The sequence below is a fragment of the Zingiber officinale genome, chromosome 6B (assembly GCF_018446385.1).
Source record: "Zingiber officinale cultivar Zhangliang chromosome 6B, Zo_v1.1, whole genome shotgun sequence".
NCBI classification, from domain to species: Eukaryota; Viridiplantae; Streptophyta; class Magnoliopsida; order Zingiberales; family Zingiberaceae; genus Zingiber; species Zingiber officinale.
Window position 1 is genome coordinate 111558769 of NC_055996.1, and position 19646 is coordinate 111578414.

At 44.8% G+C, this 19646-nt stretch overlaps 3 protein-coding genes across 4 annotated transcripts; all 3 read right to left on the reverse strand.

Moving 5' to 3' along the window:
- Positions 1–1147: 1147 nt before the first annotated feature.
- Positions 1148–4978, reverse strand: LOC121988927 (ubiquitin-conjugating enzyme E2 36-like). 2 transcript variants are annotated; one of them, XM_042542658.1, is made up of 8 exons: positions 4840–4978; positions 4696–4723; positions 4386–4472; positions 3448–3506; positions 2209–2250; positions 2061–2134; positions 1478–1575; positions 1148–1336 (listed from the first exon to the last, which is right to left on the reverse strand). In XM_042542658.1, the coding sequence occupies exons 1-8, from the start codon at positions 4873–4875 to the stop codon at positions 1299–1301; spliced, it is 462 nt and encodes a 153-aa protein (XP_042398592.1). In that variant the 5' UTR covers positions 4876–4978; the 3' UTR covers positions 1148–1298. The 2 variants fall into 2 exon arrangements, with proteins under 2 accessions (XP_042398592.1, XP_042398593.1); XM_042542659.1 differs by lacking the exon at positions 2209–2250.
- Positions 4979–5731: 753 nt separating this feature from the next.
- Positions 5732–7004, reverse strand: LOC121990529 (guanine nucleotide-binding protein G(s) subunit alpha isoforms XLas-like). Its single transcript, XM_042544647.1, has 2 exons — positions 6657–7004; positions 5732–6470 (listed from the first exon to the last, which is right to left on the reverse strand). The coding sequence occupies exons 1-2, from the start codon at positions 6822–6824 to the stop codon at positions 5937–5939; spliced, it is 702 nt and encodes a 233-aa protein (XP_042400581.1). The 5' UTR covers positions 6825–7004; the 3' UTR covers positions 5732–5936.
- A 440-nt stretch (positions 7005–7444) lies between these two features.
- Positions 7445–9849, reverse strand: LOC121988928 (peroxidase P7-like). The gene is made up of 5 exons (XM_042542660.1): positions 9704–9849; positions 9354–9528; positions 8888–9146; positions 8171–8362; positions 7445–8095 (listed from the first exon to the last, which is right to left on the reverse strand). The coding sequence occupies exons 3-5, from the start codon at positions 9107–9109 to the stop codon at positions 7544–7546; spliced, it is 966 nt and encodes a 321-aa protein (XP_042398594.1). The 5' UTR covers positions 9110–9146; positions 9354–9528; positions 9704–9849; the 3' UTR covers positions 7445–7543.
- Between the last annotated feature and the right edge of the window lie 9797 nt (positions 9850–19646).

A 19646-nucleotide genomic window follows, 5' to 3' on the forward strand; every position in this document is an offset into this window, starting at 1 on the left:
AACGTTGAGGCTCTGATGGCGCCCTCGCTTGGACTTCTCGGGCGGGTTTGGTGAGACCTTGAACCGACACAGTGAATTCCCCATCCTGTGTGCGAGACAGAGGAAAGAGACGGGGCTGAGGTTCAAAAAGAGTGGGAGGGAAGTTTATAATGGAGGAGGAAGGTGAAAGATTGAAGGGCAAAAGAAATGAAGATGTATAGAATGAGGAGGAGTTGGTCCAAATGAAGATATATAATTATAAATGGCCAACTCCCACCAAAAGATGGGATTTTTGAATGTAGGAATTGAGGAGTTTGAAAAGAAATGGATTGGTTAAATTTGTGGACTTGGTTTTGCTTGTTCGTATGGAGCAAATGGCAGCGTAATTAGCTCATTTAATTTCAAATTAGAGAGTTTTGTTGATAACAGAAGTAATCGAGAACACAATTATATTATTTTGATTAAATAATAAAATACATATGAATAACACAGTGACAAACAAAAAATATTTCATTCGAATTGCTTAAGTTTCATTGTAGAAGCTTACAATGCTTCCAAATTTTTTCAGTCCCACCAGCTCTTACAATGTAGTGCCAAAGTTGTTTCTGATATACTGCAAGTTTTTCATGAATAAAGGTCGACCATTTTGTTATGCCCGGGAGATAAGCTGATGAGGTTGGTCGTAGAGGATAGGTCAAATGAAACTGGGTAGGTCACATGGATTGGGCATCTCAAATGGCCGTTAAGGATCTTGATTTACCTCCCTTTTACAAGGTCTTAAGACGGACAACAAAGGGATGCAGTGAAGGAGTGTCTGGTGTAAATGTTATCATCATTTGTATTACAAGATGGAAAGAAAATGCATGCGTGCGACCACACGTGTTATAATGGTGGTCGTTCCCTTCCCAGAATTTACATGATGATAAATATACTTTACGTGTGATATCCTCATTATTGTCCTTTCTTTTGCCAAATTTATTAAAAACTTAACCAAACTCAAATTTTTTATCAAACTCAACTAAAAATATTATTGCCCTTAAATAAATATTAATCTAATACATAATACATTTTTAACATATTACAAATAAAATATATAAATTTATTTATAAAAGTTAGATTCGTTTACAGCTCTAATGGCAAATAATAAGGAAAATAACCAATTGGGTCATGTTTGAAATCTGGCAGATGCACTCTTACGTTAAGTGATAGAAACAATCAAAATTCATCACTAATGGAAACACAAAAAAGAATGACCGTGTTGCAAATGTTCTCAAGAACACCAAAAAGTTTGCACCTTTTGGAACAATGTCTACGAGTAATTATGCTCCACTAGCAAAGAGACGAGTCCATTCTCTTGCTGCCATGATAAAAGAGAGTGCATCATATGTTAGATAGTCTACACATAAAAAGACTGAAACTGAGTTGTACAAGTAATCCAAGGAGCAGTAGCTTTTTGAAATTTCTACACAATATTTGACTTTAAAGGATAGTACCAGACCTGTTTCTACAGCTTCAGCTTCATTTGTCTTCCAATGCTTAGCGATATTCTCAGATAGTGGATCATCTGGGTTGGGAGCGCTCAACAGTGCTTGAATGCTGATAAAAAAAATCAAGGGAGAAAAATAACCCTCAATAACTAGATTTGACAGGTTTCATAGACTGATTTGTTCGGTAGAAAATAGATGACTTTGTTTTCAGTGGATCCACTACCAATAATTTTGACGTCATACCTTCACAATAATATATATCCAAATAATATTTAGTAACTAATATTATAAAATATTGCGCAGCAAAATTTAAACAAAACACTAGTAATAACAGTCACACTTGGAAGGAAACGATGAGTTATGATTATGAAAAACTGTCACAATTTTGTCATAAGATAACGGTATATATTCCAAGACTAGGTTATCAACCATGTACATAATAAGATAGATTCCAATGAGTTGTAGCAATGCTTTAATCTGAAACTAGATCGACTCTCTCTGACATGAAATCCTAACCATGGAAAACGATATATATATAAACACACACACACAACAAACTGAATATAGATTCCTATTTTCAGCAGACATGATTACCTCAACAATACTGTTCGAATTTGTAGTGCTGGACTCCACTTATCTTTGAGAATATCAAGGCATATTCGTCCAAGCTGTATGAATCATTAACCTATTTAATAGAGATCAATAGCATCTCTGAAGAAAAATATGAAACCTATTTACTTGCCTTGTCAATATTTGGATGGTAGATTTTAGTGAGAAAGCGAACCTACAAACCAAAAAGAACAAGAAAAATAGGACTGAATTAAAACTTCAAAAGTAAGCACTGAGAAATATATGGAACATCTATTTTTTCTATTAACAAATTTGTTGAAATTAGTACCAGAATATATTAATCCCAATGATAAGATGTATCTCATGTGGTGTTAATCAAATGATAAGATGTCGCATGTGGTGGTATGGTAGTCAAATGCATGTATAGGACTAGATTGGCTATAATAACAGCAGACCAAGGACTCTGAAAATAGACATGCGCTAAAAGGCATGACATCCAAATGCCAAATTTTAGTTTTACGAAGCACAAATACACTAAAAATGAAAGAAAATTTGATCCATAGGAGATCAATTCATTTTCTGTAATGTTTCTGCCCAAAGGTTGTTTGGTTACAGATACCAAGTTTTGCAGCAAAAAAATTTGGGCAGCCATCAAGATTCTTTATCACGTTACAATTAACATTAGGCATACTTATATACCATTTACCATCATCATAATAAATCCATGCTCGTCCTGACTATTCAAGGTCAAACCCAAGTGAACATACCATTGATGCCTAACTCACTAGTGAAACAAAGTAGAACCATATGTGCTGAATTGTTTTAACTAGAAATTCTGAGAGATGAAATTTTAGTCAGACAAAAATTACTAGTAGCAACTAAAAGAGGGAACCGAGATTAAAGGCAATTGGTTCTTCAAAATGATTACTGAATCCTGCTTGTCGACCATGAAAACAAGACAAATAACAACAGTTACACTAGCAGAACTCGACTTCTTGCTTCCAGAACATTTGTAGACCTTCTAGAGACATGAGATAATTATTAATCATACCATTAAGCCAATGAGTGAGACTTCAGCCAATAAGTAGTTACAACATCTAAAAGTAGATAACTAAAAGCTCATAGAAATAAAGTAGAGGTTGTAAGAGAAAGCTAAAATAACTCCAACCTCCATCCAGTTCATAAAATAGTGAAGTATAAAGGAAATATTAACTGTGAATTAATAGTGGCCACAATTTATAATGGCTGTTTAGATTTGTGAATTATGTAACATGCAATTCTCCAAGCTTAATATTCTTCTTAAATAAATAAGATAGAAGTCAAATTACTATACATTCACGTGCAATAGCAAAGCCAGTCAACTAAGCAAAAAAAAAAAAACCGATTACAGTAATAGTTGCAGAATTCACACCTTTGGGGCAGTCATAGGGTACTCTTGAGGCAGGAATAACTCAAGCTTAAAAATACCTCCTAAAGAAAGAAGATAGAAATAGGAAATAAAGAGATAGTTTAAAAAAAAAACATGCAACTTAGGCTTACAATGTCTTGGATATAAGCGTAGTTGCTATTTGAAAAAACTTGAAACGCCTAGTTGCTATTTGAAAAAATTGAAACTCAAAAAACATATTCAGATGTGCTAGCTGCTTGTTAATAGGGAAATGCAAGAATCAACTAACAAATCTCTAGCTTACAAAATAAGTTTCATTACATTAAACATTGCATTAAAAAATAAATCTTCTGTGTACCAAACAAATGACCACCAAACATTTTGTCAATGCATTGGCATATATAAGTTATGGTATAAGAGTCACTAATGAAGGATCTTTCAAGAAAATAAACGATTAATCAGTACATTCATTTAAGCATAACAATCCAAGAATTCTGATTTTTTTTTCATCCAAATAGAAATAAGATTGATAAAAAGATCCATAATAAAGTCCTTTCCTTTAGCAGATTAGCTATATAAATTCTCAAAACTCTAGAGACTTGGAAGGCAATTATAGTCTAAAAGAAAGCTTGTCCTAGTAAGAAAGTAATTATCATATCATATTTTTGAAACCCATGATATGTATTTACAGCCAACATCTTTGAAAATGTTCATATATGGGAAGAATAGTCAGAAATATAACAAAGTTGACAAACACGTACAAGTTGAAGACCATAATGGATGTATGAATTATAACAAAATAAATGAAAAGTGGCAATTCACATATTGAAGCATGTCCCCAAAAGAAACAGCCAAGAATTCCGCTAATAATTAGTTGCATATATATTTTTTAATAGATGAAACAAAAAAAGAACTTAAAAGAGAGCTTGAACAGGTAAACAGCTCATCTACGAGCAAATAACCTTCGTAAGGAGACTGTGCTGGCCCAAGGATCATCACATTGAAGTAGCGCATGTTCTCCTCCGACGGTGATGCACTAATGCCAGGAGCTGAAAACATACAGACGATGGAGTCAGCCAGTAGACAAAGTAATCGTAAGACAGCAAAATGAAAATTTTCAACAGATTCCCCCAAAATGCCAAGAGGTAATGTCCCAAAATAAGAAACACCATCCCTATGGTACTGAAAATCTATAATTCGCGAATTTATAAGACGACTCCACCAAGGGATAACAGAAACAGAAAAAAAATATTAGAAATGGAAAGAAAATACCTGGCTCGCTGAGTAATCTCTGGGTTTCCTATTTGAACGAGGCATTAAGAAAACATAAAAGAAAAAGATCAGACCTAGGAACCCGATGTTGGGGGAAAAGGGAGAAGAAATTAGGAGGCGAAAACGAAGAAGAGAAAAAGAAACCTTGATGATTCTGGGAGGAAGATTGCTGCTCCCCATGCCTGATCAAGATTAGGGTTCTTCGAGTCGCAGGAGAAACAGAAAACGGCTTTGCAACAGGCACCTTGCTCAATCCCAAGGGGAAACTAGAAAAATAAATACTAAAATCATTTTAGAAAAAGAGAAAAATAAAAAATGTAAATGTGGCGAGATGGGCCGATCCGATCACATGCTACTAAAATTTAGTCAGTCTATTAGATGACGTGGATTATTCACGAATTATCATTGGTACAACCTTAATGTGAGGATCCTGCACCCAACACGAGTCCAATGCCCAGCACGGGCCTAGCCCGGTTGGACCATTTTATATTACGAATGAAAAAAACCCAAAAATAATATTATATATATATATTCTAAAATTATATACTTTTAAGAAATAAAAATAATATAATATAAAAGAAAAAAAGAAAAAATATTTATATTTATAATTTAAATTTGGCCTTTCACATAGTTCGCTTATGTATCTTCCTTAAAAAGGATTAGAATCAAAATAATTCTATCTTATATTTCTCATACCGAAGCTCAGTGAGGATGAAATAGAGGTACTTTTCTGCTATTAAGATTTGAATCTGACGCTATGATCTCACTTTAGTTTTGTAAATGACTCCAACATCTTGTCAATCCTCTGGTTCCATTTATTCAATATTTTGGAGAAGCTTTTGTGAAGCTATTTTATGGAATTAGAACTAAATTTTTTGGACTGGATGTCGAACTAGTTCACATAATGACTGATATTAATAAGAAGATATAATGCTTCTTAATTATAAAGAAGGTAGAAGAAGAAAGAGGCATTTACAGTGCAGATTGTGAACAAACTCAAAAGAAATATACACTCGACCAATAGAGGACACAAATCTTCGAAGATAATGCTTGATACAGAGCGACATATTCATATCCACGTGGTTTTCAAGAGGAGAAAGACATTTTTTGTTACAATGTAATCATTAATTGAGGAAACTTGACAACTGACGAACATGAAAAACTCTCACTAAATCCCATTAACACGATATAAGCCCAAACTGTCAAGTGGTAACAGCAATTCCATCATGCCATTTCAACACTCAAGGCTTCTTTACCAAATTGTTGTACATAGTAAACAGAGTGTGGAAGACATCTCCCTTCTTCTTCTCTTTTGAAGCTTTTGTAGCATCATTTTCTTGAGCCTCCAAAGGTGCAGGATTTTCTTGGGGAGTAGCAATGATGGTGGTGGCTTCTTGGTCATTAGGTTCTTTAACTATGGCATCAATCTCTTGAGCCTCCACTTGAACTTTTGCTTCTGAATCCTCTGGTTCCACGTTTGCCTCAGAAAGTGCAGCATTTTCGATGATGATGGCTTCAGGGTCTTTAGGTTTATCAAATGCAGCATCCTCGTCTTCATCTTTGGTTAAATCTTGGGGAGTGACAACAACAGTGTCTTGAGGATTAGCGGGCGTTGTTTCATCGGTTATTTCATGATCCATCACTCCTGTATTTTCTTCTGCAGGTTCTGATGCAAGTGTGTGAGTCTCTGAGACAACATTCTCATCATTTTTGAGCGCATCGTCCTTTTGAGCCTCCGACGCGTCATTCTTATTGGATTCATCAACCTCTTCGCTCTGCAAGTAAGTCCGGTAAACTTTATTTAGTACAATCAATTTGGAACTTGTTATTTTTTGTAAAATTAATCTATTTAGACAACAATAGAATGATCTGAAGCATTTGGATAGATATATGTGTCTGTCTGGTTAGATTGGAACATAGATTGAATGCATGATTAGAAGACTGCAGAGAGCTGGATGTACCTTGAGCAGGGGCTCGTGCTCCGGCGAGGTGCTTTTGGCCGTAGCGGCCGCCTCCTCCTCCTCCTTGTAGGCATCGCCGTCGACGGATGAATCGTTCATTGACGGTAGCTTCTCCAGCGGCAGGGGAGCGTCGTCGAGTGCCAGGGGCTTCGCTGCGCAATTTCCCATGGCTGCCTCGCCTGACGATGTTCCTGCACTAGATAGCCGGTTATAGGAAGAGGAGGAGGAGGCGAGGATGAGCGGAGTTTGCAACTGCTCCTTGACGGAATTTAAAGGGAGAGGAATTGATCGATTAAGAGAACGCTGTCCGCTTCTCCCTCGCCGTTTGCTTTCCAGCGCAATTTGAGGACCGAGAATTAATTAGCATACGAAACCAACGATTAAAATAAGCATATAAAGTCAAACTAATTATGCTTGAGTGCACGATAAGTATAAAAGACAAATAAACAGGATTGCTTTGATCTTATAGGTTACGTTATTTATAGTATTTAATATATTTTTACATTATTGTATTGTATCTTGTATATGTGTTACATCCCGAAAAAATTTATACGGTTAAAATAATTTCTCAAATCAAACGTGAGCAGGCTTCTCTTGGTCGGATATAAAAAGCAGATCTCTCGGAGACTAATTTAATTTGCCACAAGCTGGTGATCGATTCAACCGAAATACATTGTTTTTGTGCAAGATACCTCCGAAGGCAGTAACTGATTAACAGCCGATTGAAAGACAGTGTCAGTAAGTTCAGGAAACTCAGCGATGGTAGGACGTGAAGACCACCTCACTAATTAAGATCTCTGAATCCAGTGTAATATATATCGTCGCTGAGATCATTACATATACTTGTATGAAGTTATACATGTATACATATATTGTATTTCAGATTTTCAGTTGATCTTTCGGCAGTTCAACCTGATCTCTCCCATGCTCCCCGTGAGCGGAGAAATGTTCCCCATCTTCACCATCGCCTCCGCGAAGTCGGCGGCAAAAGCCGCCGGATTGTAGCCGTACATCTGCACCAGCCAATCCGTCGGGCCGTTGTTGAAGAGTTCCTGGTCGGAGTGCAGCAGCCCTCTACCAGCCATCAGGTTCTGGAAGTAGCCGCCATCGAATATGGTGGGGCTCGTGGCATCCAGGGGTGCAAGACTGTAATCGCCGCCCACACTCTGGCACTCCTGCCGCCGCCAGTAGGCGAAACCGGTATCGATGTTAGTGTCGTTGTAGATGCGCGCGCGGAAGCTGCTGCAGCGGGCGTTGCCGACGGTGTGGGCGCCGGAGAGCGCCGTCAAGTCACGCAAGCTGAGCCCTTTGGACGCGAACATGGACGCGAGGGTGCTGATGCCGGCGGTGGCCGGCGGGAGGTTGGACCCGGCGGACGACAGGCTGGCCGTCCGCGCGTCCCGCCGACCCTGAGCCACCACCCAGCTCGGTCCCCCCAACTGGTGTAATTAATTGGTGAATTAACTGACCGATTAAATTAAAAGACACAATTTAATGGAATCTAAGACAAGTACCAAATTGACTCCATCACGGGCGGCGATGGCGAGAATGTCAGCGCAGGAGACGACGGCTCCGCATTGTGATTCCACTTGCGCCTTGATGGAGTCGATGAGTACGAAGCCGCGCAGGGAGTTGCGATTTGGGGGAGCGTTCTTCTCTCCGACCATGGTCGGCGTGTCGTCGAGAAGCACAGAGGCGTCGCATCCCTGGGAAGAGTGTGACGGAGAACATGATTAAAATTGAAAGCATAGTATGAAGTACTGTTCGACTACAGTTTCTGCCCATAATTCCAGACTGGAAAGATGCTGTACGATTCTTCCCGACACGAAGCAATAGTAATAATAATGATGTTCAATATATCAATCAGGATAAATTGAATGATTATATTCCTTCTTGATTTTTAAAACCGATTAGGATCATTGTTGGTATTAGCATGAACTCAATTGAAGGCGCCCCCACGGGCGGGATCAACCGGTTATGACATGGTATTCTTGCAACATGGGTCGGGAGGTCGAAGGTCTGCGGCAGCAATTGCGATAACATCAATATCTGTCCGTGCTAAACACCTTCGACCGCCATGTCATCGCCGGGCCCGTATTCACCGTGATTTACTCCCTCTCATACTCGTGGGGCAGGGGTGAGGGGGCCGCTGGGCGGCGGGACCCGCCTTTTGCAACATGAACTCAATTGAAGGCATGTAACCTTAATATACATAGAATGTGTAGGCTCACGTTGACGAAGCAGTCATGGAAGAAGAGGCGAAGCATGGAAGCGCCGATCGTGGCATCCTGGGCGACCGCCTGCGTCATGGCTGACCGGACGATGCTCTCCAAGATGGGGCAGCTTTGTGCGTAGAACGAAGGCGACAACTGCGCATGAACCAGCACCACTGCACCACTGCAAGCGAGCATGCACAGCACTGCAGCCACGAAGGTTTGGGAACGCGACGCCATGATATTCAGTTATTCCACCAGATGGAGCGAGCATTCCCTAATCGAGAGGCAAATATATATATGAAAAAAGAATGTAAACTTTATCACTTTCCCATCATTGTATCTGTAGATGCAAGTAATATTATTCATATATATATAGCAGATTTATCGAAACAAACATTTACGTACGTTATTTTCTTTATCTCGTTCCTTTGGCATGCATATATATATGTTTCATTATTTCCTAGCTTCTATAAATACTTACAATCATCTCTGGATCTTTGTAGTAAATCTAGTTGTAAGCAGTTGTCGGCTTCGATCCGTACGTGATGTTAACCTGTCCATGGGCTTGGACTGGTGCTGATAATTGATCGAGCAGGCCACATGATCACACATCATTTGACAACTACATTGCACCTAACCTCCATGTAGTCTAAGCACTTCAATCAATCAAGGGAATATTATGAAATGTTATTAGATCTTTAAAAGATGATTATAATTATTGATCCCGTATAAAAATGATAATAAAAATTGAATTGCTGGTGAGGTGTTATTGATATTGACTGAAAGAATACTTGAGTTAGAAATCAAAAGGAAGAAGAGAGTGAGTTAGACCTTTGAAGAAGAGGGGAAATTATCTTTGTCGCCAGACGAGCTTGCGCAAAGTAAAAGAGCGATGGAGGATATTAGAATTGAGACTGGGTTGCCCTGATCTTTCACTCCGATACTCAAATCAATTTCTAGCGATATCTAAAATGGAAAAGATAAACAATATGTTAGAGAATGATGAAAAATGAATGTATGTAGCAAGGAGTATCCGGCGTACCTTGGCCTGTGGGGATGGAGTTCTTATAGCACAAAGCAGTGATGTGTTATATCTATGGTTGTCAGGCGAGGTGATACATTTCTGACAAGATGTCATATTTACATTAAAAAATATGTCATGTCAAAGTGTGAAAGTGTCAAAGAGTCATGTTACACATATTTTGCACCGTGAATATCTTGTGGGGATCACACTATGTCACATATATTACTCCACGTGTTTTAACACTCATATGTTCTGACAACTCATGTATTTTAACAATTCATTTCTGACAACCTATAGGAGGCCCATGTGTTGCCCTGGATATTTGGGTCTAGGAGAGGCGTCAGATCGGAATGGAGGTGAGTCAGAGCGTCCGAGCTGCAAAGCTAGTTAAACATGAGCCATGGATTTTCAATTGGGGAGCTGAGCCCCTGGATAGGACCAACCGCAGACAGGTTAGCTTGGCTCGATTAGGAAGACTGGCAGGTCGGATGCTCTGCTCTGCTCTGCTAGGAAGACTAGTGGATCAGATGCTCTACTCTACTAGAAGATTGGTGGATCGGCTTGACTTTGCCGAGAAAACTGACGGGTTGAATGCTTTGCTCTATCGAGAAAATTAGCAGGTCAGCTCTGTTCTGCCATGCAGACTAAGGGATTGGCTCTCGTGGGTCGCCCTTGGAATATTGTTAGTGAGATCTGACAGATCGGCCCTAGCAGGTCAGCACTAGCAAGTCAGTTATGGAATGTTACCGGTCGGATCTCTCTGATTGGCCCTTGTGGCTCAGTCTTGGTGGTTTGGCCCTAGAATGTTGTCGGTCGGATCTGATGGATCGGCCCGGGTTGCTTGGCCGTGGAATGTTGCCGATCGGATCTGGCGGATTGACCCTTGCGGGTCAGCTGCTTTGCCAGGAAGACTGGTGGGTCGGATGTTATGCTTTTGCTAGGAAGACTACGGGTCGGATGCTCTGCCTAGGGCTGTAAATGAACCAAGCATTCATAAATAAGTTTGGTGTTTAACTTGGTAAGTGCTTGTTTATGTTCGTTCAATATACACAAGATTAATTAAATAAACAAATTTGAACAATTTATTAAACTAAAAAAAGTTTTAACATATATGTGTTTCATGAACAATTATATTTATTAATAAAACTATTATCAATATGCTAAATAAATAATAAAATAAAATAGATAAATATGTTTGAATTATCATGCTCAATAATCAATCAAACAACTAAAAGTTTCAAACAATCAAACAAGCTTGAATTGAGAGCTCGATAATATCTAAACAAACCAAGCTCGAGTCAAGCTTAAATTGAGAGTTCGATAACATCTAAACGAACCAAGCTCAAGCCAAGTTTCAAACAAGCTCAAATTCAAAAAAAATAAATCAAGTCAAGCTTGAATAATCATTTCAAAATCTTGATTCATTTTAAGCTCGGCTCGGTTTGGTTCGGTTACTTTGCCAAAAAAGTTTGAACACCCCAAAATTCGGCTTGTCTTTGCTCAGCTTGACTCGTTTATAGCCCTAACTCTGTCAGACATATTGACGGGCCGAATGCTCTACCAAGAAAATTGACGGGTCGATTGCTCTCTATGGAGAGACGATCATTTAACCTCTCTCAACTTTGACCTAGCTGATTAACCCTAGTTATATCCATGGTAACTTTTAATAGTGGTCGTATCAATTATAGATTGTGGATTGACCCGGTGGTAAGGATCAGGGGCCCACATAGGAATGGGTCAACGACACGGGAGAGTCAAAGTTTCGGCTGAGTGGGGAGGAAGTCATATGGCCTACCGGCCGGAGTAGTTCCCGAGCCAACACGAAGACAGCTCGACCTCGGGTCGAGCTTCCGGCGCTCACAAGCTCTTATAGAGGAACCGCTGTGCCGAGTGGCCAATCTGCCCAGCCAAACTACAGAACAGCTACCTTGTACCCCGTCCGAGTATGTGACCGAGCGGCCTTCTCGCCCGGTCCGAGGTGCATGTATACCCGAGCGCCCGGGAGGCCGAGCGACCAGCCCATCCGACCCAAGTAGAGACAAAAGGCTTAGAAGAGGACAAAAGGGGCAGCAAGTGATATCATTTTCGAGACACCTGCCGCCGACAAACAACATGGTCGGCGGCCAGGTCGTACCGAGGATCGTACGGGGGAAGTTTCCACTGCCGTAGCAGAGATATGCTCGGACAGTTGCGATATGGCGTCAAGCATGCTTTTCTGACACAACCATTCTAAGGTATGCTTTGAGGAACGTGCATGCCTCGGGAAGCGTGCACGTGCCTCTCCAGGGTCCTATATAAAGACCCCGGGACTTCGATGGAGGTATAGTTTTTCTCTCTTCTACTGTAGCAACAGTCTCGTTATTTTGCCTCTAATTCATCTCGTCGCTGCATGACTTAAGCGTCGGAGGGTGGTCGCCGGGAACCCCTTCCCGGCCCGGCTTTGTTGCAGGTTCACCGGAGGTCCACGTCATCGCGGAGATCACCCAAAGGCAGTAGGGAGCGCCACGTCCCTGGCTTTCATCGACTCAGCGCACGGATAAGATCAAATTGGCGCCGTCTGTGGGAACGCACCTGAATCCGAGCCGAGAAGATGAAAGAAGCTGGACGCCAACTCATGGTAACGCTCTCTCTCGAGGAGCTTGACGCACTCATCCAAGCGCGAGCCGCAAAGATGGTCTAGCAACAACAGAAAGTCCAAGCCGAGCGGATAGCGCAGCAGGCCGCCTCGGTTTCTGGAGGCCGAGCGGCAGTGGAGGACCGACCGGAACAATATTCTACCTGGGCTCAGAACAAGGGGCAGACCGACACACCAGGAGACGCGCCGGTCGCCCCTATTCCATTCCATCAGGCACTGTTCCAGACTCCGACGGAGCTGGCCCTAGCCAACCAGGGGTCGTCCGATGAAGCGCCCGTGCGGGACGCCAGAAAGGGGAAAGCGCCACGTGCAGAGTCATCCCCCGAGCGGGTAAATCGCCAGTTCTCTGAGGCGATCTTACAAGACCCTCTCCCAAAGCATTACGCTCCAATATCGATCGGAGAGTATAGTGGTGCAACCGATCCGGACGACCATCTCGGTAAGTTCGATAATGCTGTTACTCTTCATCAATACACCGACGGAGTAAAATGCAGAGTCTTCCTCACTACATTGTCTAGTTCGGCTCAACGCTGGTTCCGGAGGTTGCCGGACGGATTAATTAAGAGTTTCAGAAACTTCCGAACGGCGTTCCTCCATCACTTTGCCAGCAGCCGACACTATCAGAAGACTAGCGTCAGCTTATTTTCCATGAAGCAAGGGCCAAGAGAAACTCTCCGAACCTACATCCAGCGCCTCAACCAAGCAGCTATGGACATCCCCGCGGTCTCATCTGAGACAATGATGCATGCTTTTACACAAGGCTTAGTCAACGGGGATTTCTTTCGCTCTTTCATCAGGAAGCCGCCTCGCGACTACGACACTGAAGAAAGCAAGTGAGTACATTAACGTGGAGGAAGCGCAAGCGGCCCAAAAGAAGGAAGCGCCAAGCGAGCCCTCAGCCCCAGCCGAACGGAGAACACACATCAACCAGCAACCGCCGAGAGGACCACGCGTCGAGGGGATGAGGCCACCTCAAGATTCCAGGTCGTCCGCCGTTCAGCACATTGCGGCCGAGCGGCCTAGACAAAAAGGCAAGGTATGGACGCCCATGTTTTGCAAGATCCATCAATCAACCACTCAAAACACGCGGGACTGCCGAAGTCTCCCCCCGGTCAATCAACCTGAGCCGAGGAACTATCGCCGTCGATCGCCTTCACTGGATAGGCGAGCTCATCATCAGAACGCCGAGCGGCGAGTAGTTAGGCATTCACCCGAGCGACATCACCATCAGCAGCAATATCACCAGCCAAGGGTCAACCCTCGAGTCTCCCATGAGTGAGCTAGACTGTCGGCTCGGGAGGAAGAAAACAGAAGCAATATCGCTCGGGGGGAAATCAATATCATCGCCAGTGGACCAACAAGTGGTGACTCCAACTGAGCCCACAAGTCGTACGCCCGATGACTGGAAATACATGCTGTGGGATGCAGCCAAGAGAAGGCGAGCCGGCCGGCGATCAACTTCGGTCCTAGCAACCTCGAGGAAGTCGAAGTGACTCACGATGACGCCCTCATCATCCGAGCGGTAATAGCAAACTATACTATTCATCGCATCTTTATTGACATAGGGAGTTCGGTCAACATAATCTTTAAGAATGCGTTCGACCAGCTACAAATCGACAAGGCGGAGCTACTACTGATGACCACGCCCTTGTTCGGATTCACGGGTAACGAGGTTCAACCAGTCGGTCAGATGAAGTTGGCCATTTCGCTCGGGGAAGAACCACTCAGAAGGACGCGGACTGTTAACTTCATAATTGTGGACGCTCCCTCGGCGTACAACGTCATTCTGGGTCGATCGGCTCTCAACGAGTTCCGGGCGGTCGTCTCAACTTTTTATCAGAAGATCAAATTCCCCGTGGAAGACCAAGTGGGAGAAGTTATAGGCGATCAGTTGGTAGCGCGGCGTTGCCATGTGGAGATGGTGCGGACAGAGTCGAGGTCCGCTCGGAAGGCCCTCCGTATCGAGGTAAATGCTATAACCGAAAAGTCGCCTACTTTTGTTTATGAAGAAAAGGAGGAGGTACAGATTCACCCGGCTCGATCGAAGGTCATGACGTTCATAGCCTCCGACTTGGAGGCAAGCCAGAAGGAAGAGCTAACCAGATGTCTCCAACGAAACCATGACGTCTTCGCATGGTCGACGCACGAGCTGCCAGGAATCTCGCCAAGCGTCGCATAACACGAGCTACATGTCCGGCCGGACGCTCATCCCGTCAAGCAAAGGAAGCGAGACTATAGTGCTGAGCAGAACGTCGTCATACGGGTGGAAGTCGAGAAGCTCCTGGAGGCCGGCCATATACGCGAGGTACAGTTCCCAAGATGGCTCGCAAATATGGTGCTAGTCTCCAAGTCCGGCAACAAATGAAGAGTCTGCATCGACTTCCGTAACCTGAACAAGGCGTGTCCAAAGGATTTTTACCCACTGCCCCGGATTGATCAAATGGTGGACTCAACCGCCGGGTGCGAACTGATATGCATGTTGGATGCATATCAGGGTTATCACCAGGTGTCACTCGCCCGGAAAGATCAAGAGAAAGTTAGTTTCATCACGGCGGATGACACTTACTGTTACAACGTGATATCGTTCGGACTGAAGAACGCAGGGGCTACGTACCAACGACTCATGAACAAGGTGTTCCGGAAGCAGATCGGGAGAAACCTAGAGGTATATGTTGATGATATACTCATTAAATCATTCCGAACGATCGACCTCTGTGCAGATATAGAAGAAACTTTCCGGACATTACGGGCGTACGGGGTCAAGCTGAACCCGCAAAAGTATTTGTTCAAAGCAAAAAGTGGTCGTTTCCTAGGCTACATAGTCACCGAGCGAGGCATTGAGGCCAACCCTAGCAAAGGCAAAGCGCTACAGGATATGCCGCCACCCAGAAACTTGAAGGAAGTCCAATGCCTTACGGGCCGCATAACAGCGCTATCCCGGTTCATCTTCCGGACAGTCGATCCGAGCATGCCCTTCTTCAAGATCCTGCGTCGGGCGACCAAATTCCAATGGGATGAGGAATGTGACCGAGCATTCGAAGAATTGAAGGTCTACATAAACTCATTACCTGTATTAGCTAAGTCATCTGTCGGCGAGCCCCTCCGTATTTATCTGTCTTCAACCGAGCACGCGGTCGGTTCGGCGCTAGTCCGACAGAACGGCGAAGAACAGCCAGTGTATTTCCTTAGCCACATTTTAAAGGATGCTGAGTCTCGCTACACTGGTCTTGAGAAGCTTGCCTTCGCACTTGTTCTAGCCGCTCGAAGGCTCCGGCCCTATTTCCTAGAGCATACGATCATTGTCATGACAAATAGCCCCTTAAGTTGAGTTCTACTAAACCCCGAGGCGTCCGGGCGACTGATCAAATGGACCACGGAGCTTAGCGAGTTCGACATACAGTATCAACCCCGGACAGCAATCAAGGCACAGTCGTTAGCAGACTTCATCACTGAGATACAAAATCCCGAGCCCGAAGCCACCTGGAAGGTGTACGTAGATGGATCGTCCACTCGACAGGGAAGTGGGGTAGGCGTGCTGTTGGTTTCCCCCCACGGAGAACGAATGCACCTATCCGTACGGCTGGACTATAAAGCAACCAACAATGAAGCAGAGTATGAGGCGCTTATAGCAGGTTTGCAGGCTGCTCGGCATGTGGGAGCTAGCAATGTTTTGATTCATTCAGATTCACAGTTGACCGCTCGGCAACTTTCAGGAGCATTTGAGATAAGCAACGTCAGGCTCAAACTTTATGCGGAAGCCTTCGCCAAACTAAGGGTCGGTTTCCGAGAGGTAGTGATATAGAAGATCTCCTGCGCGGCCAATCAGGCTACAGACGAACTGGCTAAGCTGGCCAGTTCGATATCACCAATCGTCATTGAGCAGCCAGTCGAGCAGGTGTCTCTGGTCTCCCACATCGATCGGATGGAGGGACTCACATTTCCAAATGACTGGCGAACGGCTATAACAGAGTTTCTGAAGTCAGGAGTAACGCCGTCCGATCGGTCAGAAGCACATCTACTAAAAAGGAGAGCTGGTCGGTTCGTCCTTATTGGCGACCAACTCTACAAAAAAGCGTTCTCCAGGCCTCTGCTTAAATGCGTCGACCCGGAGGATATGACCTATATTTTGCAAGAGGTACACCAAGGCTCATGTGGCGTGCATCCGGAAGGCCGCTTGTTGGCGAGGAAGATTCTCTTGACCGGCTATTTTTGGCAGACTTTACAGGAAGACACCGCCCGGACAGTTGCCACATGCTTATCCTGCCAGCGGTATCACAATTTCTCACATCGTCCCGCGGAAGAATTAAAGATTTCCATGGTGTCCTGCCCGTTCGATCAATAGGGCATGGACATTGTGGGGTCATTTCCGATGGCTACCGGACAACGAAAGTTTCTGCTGGTAGTAGTGGACTATTTTTCCAAATGGATTGAAGCCGAGCCGCTGGCTAAAATAACCGAGGAGATGGTCAAAAAATTTATATGACAGCATATCATCTATCGGTTCGGCATCCCGCGATGGCTGATCTCCGATAATGGGAGGTAGTTCTCGGGTCAGCAACTCGGGGAATGGCGCGAGGGGTACAGCATCCAGCAAGCTTTCACCTCCGTAGAATATCCCCAAAGTAACGGGCAAGCCGAAGTCACCAATCGAGAGATCTTACAAGTTCTTCAGGCTCGGCTCGACCATGAAGAAGGCAGTTGGGTGGACGAGCTGCTCGGGGTATTATGGGCACTCCGAACGACGCCCAAGGAGGGAACAAGAGCGACCCCCTTTCACCTGGTGTACGGGGGAGAAGCCATCGTCCCGGTAGAAGTCGGGGTAGAATCCGACCGGATCAAAGTCTACGATGAGAACAATGCTGAGCGTAGGCATTTAGAGCTGGACCTAGTGGACGAGACGCGAACTAAGGCCGCTGTTCGGTTGATGGCGTATCGGTAGAGGATGAAACAAAGCTACAACAGACGGGTGATTCCCATATCTTTGCAAGTCGGCGACCTCGTCTGGAAGAAAGTCAAGCCGGTCGGCGATGTGGCCAAGCTGGGAGCTCCTTGGGCTGGGCCGTTCAAGGTTGTAGAGAAGCTCCGATCGGGCGCCTATTACCTCAAGGATGAAGATGGAAGGAAGCTAGAACGACCATGGAACGCAAATCATCTCCAGCCGTACCGAGCTGGGTGAAAGGTGTGCCATTGTAACTCGTAATATTCAATCTTGTTATATCTTTTGACCACAGGAGTAAAATAAAAGGAAACCAAGGATTCGAACAATTTAGGCCGACCAAACACCGTCGAGCGGCGACGTTAAATCCCCGAGTCGGACCGGCAACTATAAACCCCCCGACCCGAAGACCGTCGAGCGGCGACGTTAAATCCCTGAGTCGGACCAGCGACTATAAACCCCTCGGCCCGAAGACCGTCGAGCGACGACGTTAAATCCCCGAGTCGGACCGGCGATTATAAACCCCCCGGCCCTAATACCGCCGAATGCCGCTCGGAGAGAATGTGTTCGAAGAAGTAAACAAGAATAGAATCGAAAGTTCTATTGACTCGTCGTATAAAAGTACACAGACAAAAACGGGCTAATAATCAGATAGCGGCAGATAATAACCTGCGGAACGGCGAGCATACAGATTAAACTTCAAAAAATGCTCCTCACTCCAAGACATCAAAGATGGGCTCGGGGATGGTTTCCAACAGTCCGGCCAAGTCTTTGGGGGGGGGAATAGATGCCGTTTCCGGAAGATGGCCCTTAGCCTTCAGATAAGCAGTTGTAGCCCGGATGGCTTCCTCAAAGGCCAGGACCAGTCGATCACTCAACTTCTCGCCAAATTTGTCCGAGCAGAAATAGTTCTGCTTCATCACCGCGAAGCGGCCTGATTCACCGTCTTAGTATTCCTTTAGTGCAGCTCAGGCAGCTTTAAGAGCGTCTTGGGGACCCTTCTTATCTCCTTGAAGTTTTGCTTCAGCAGTCGATCAGCTTTCTCGCTCGGTGGATAGTAGGCCAGTCAATTCTTAGAAGCGCTGCTCTAGCGCTCGGGCCTGCACATTCTTTGCTTCTAAATTAGAGACGACCCTATTCTTTCTGTTAGTCGCCAGCTTAATCTCCTGGTCGTGAGACTTAACCTGGGCTTCAAGCCTAGCTACCCTAGTTTCCAGTCCATAAGACTTGTGCCACTCGGCCGCAAACAGTTTCTCTGTCTTGTTCAGCTCGGACCAAAGCGTGGCGTATGAAGGCCCCTGAGCAGGTGCCCCTCCAGAAATCTGAAGTTTTTTCAACTCTTCCTCCAGTGCCGCCAAATGGTTGCTGACCACGATGTTCTCCACCGAGCTCTGCACTCGAATGAAATAATATCAAGGAGCGAGCAAAATAATTATATAAGAGTTTGAGGAGCATACCCTAGTAGCTTGCTGCAAATGATTGTCACCGAGCTGACCGGGGGTCATTAACGCCACACGGGCCCTCGCATCCTCCCATATCTTGGCGAGCGGTCCACGGATGGTGATCTGATGTTCTGGGGCAACCAGCCGATCAACCGCCAGAAGAAATTCTTCTGTGGGGAGATAGAGGATGGCCTTAATCACTCGACGGTCGCTCGGATCAGATTGGGCTGAGGCTGAATGACCAGACGACTCGCCGAGCGGAGTAGAGATTATGCCGGAGCGCCTAAGCCGAAGACGAGCCCGAGGCAGGGAACTGACAGGCTGCGCTTCAAGGGAAGCCACCAGCAAATCAAGCTGAGAGGGAGTTCGGTCCGAGGAGATGTCCTCGACTGAAGCAAGGGTCGGGTCGACTGCTGCAAGGGGGGCGCCGACCTGCTCTGTCACCGATTCCACAGATGTAGCTGAGTGGGTGTGAAGGTCTGTCCGGTGCCATTTGCGTATCACCAGTGGGGAGTCCTCGGCCGAGTGCCCCGCGTCCTCCGACGCCGGATGTCCGGCAGACGAGATGGCATCACCGACCGTTTCGGTTGTAGGGAGCCGAACGACCAACTCTCCAACTGTGGGTGGAGCTTCTTCGCTTTCACCTTCGTGTGAGCCGAACGGTGTAATACCCAGATCGGCCATCTCCTTAGCTACCGCCGCCTCTACCTCGGCAACCTTCAACCTCATCCGCTCGG

Coding starts and splice junctions, on each gene's coding strand:
- LOC121988927 (XM_042542658.1), bottom strand. CDS start 4,875: ATGGGGAGCAGCAATCTTCCTCCCAGAATCATCAAG. Junction 4,473..4,695: donor GAGATTACTCAGCGAGCCAG/GTATTTTCTTTC, acceptor GTATGTTTTCAG/CTCCTGGCATTAGTGCATCA. Junction 1,337..1,477: donor AGCTGAAGCTGTAGAAACAG/GTCTGGTACTAT, acceptor TTATCATGGCAG/CAAGAGAATGGACTCGTCTC.
- LOC121988928 (XM_042542660.1), bottom strand. CDS start 9,109: ATGGCGTCGCGTTCCCAAACCTTCGTGGCTGCAGTGCTGTGCATGCTC. Junction 8,363..8,887: donor TCCATGACTGCTTCGTCAAC/GTGAGCCTACAC, acceptor CACTCTTCCCAG/GGATGCGACGCCTCTGTGCT. Junction 8,096..8,170: donor CCCGTGATGGAGTCAATTTG/GTACTTGTCTTA, acceptor TAATTACACCAG/TTGGGGGGACCGAGCTGGGT.
- LOC121990529 (XM_042544647.1), bottom strand. CDS start 6,824: ATGGGAAATTGCGCAGCGAAGCCCCTGGCACTCGACGACGCTCCCCTG. Junction 6,471..6,656: donor AGCACGAGCCCCTGCTCAAG/GTACATCCAGCT, acceptor ACTTACTTGCAG/AGCGAAGAGGTTGATGAATC.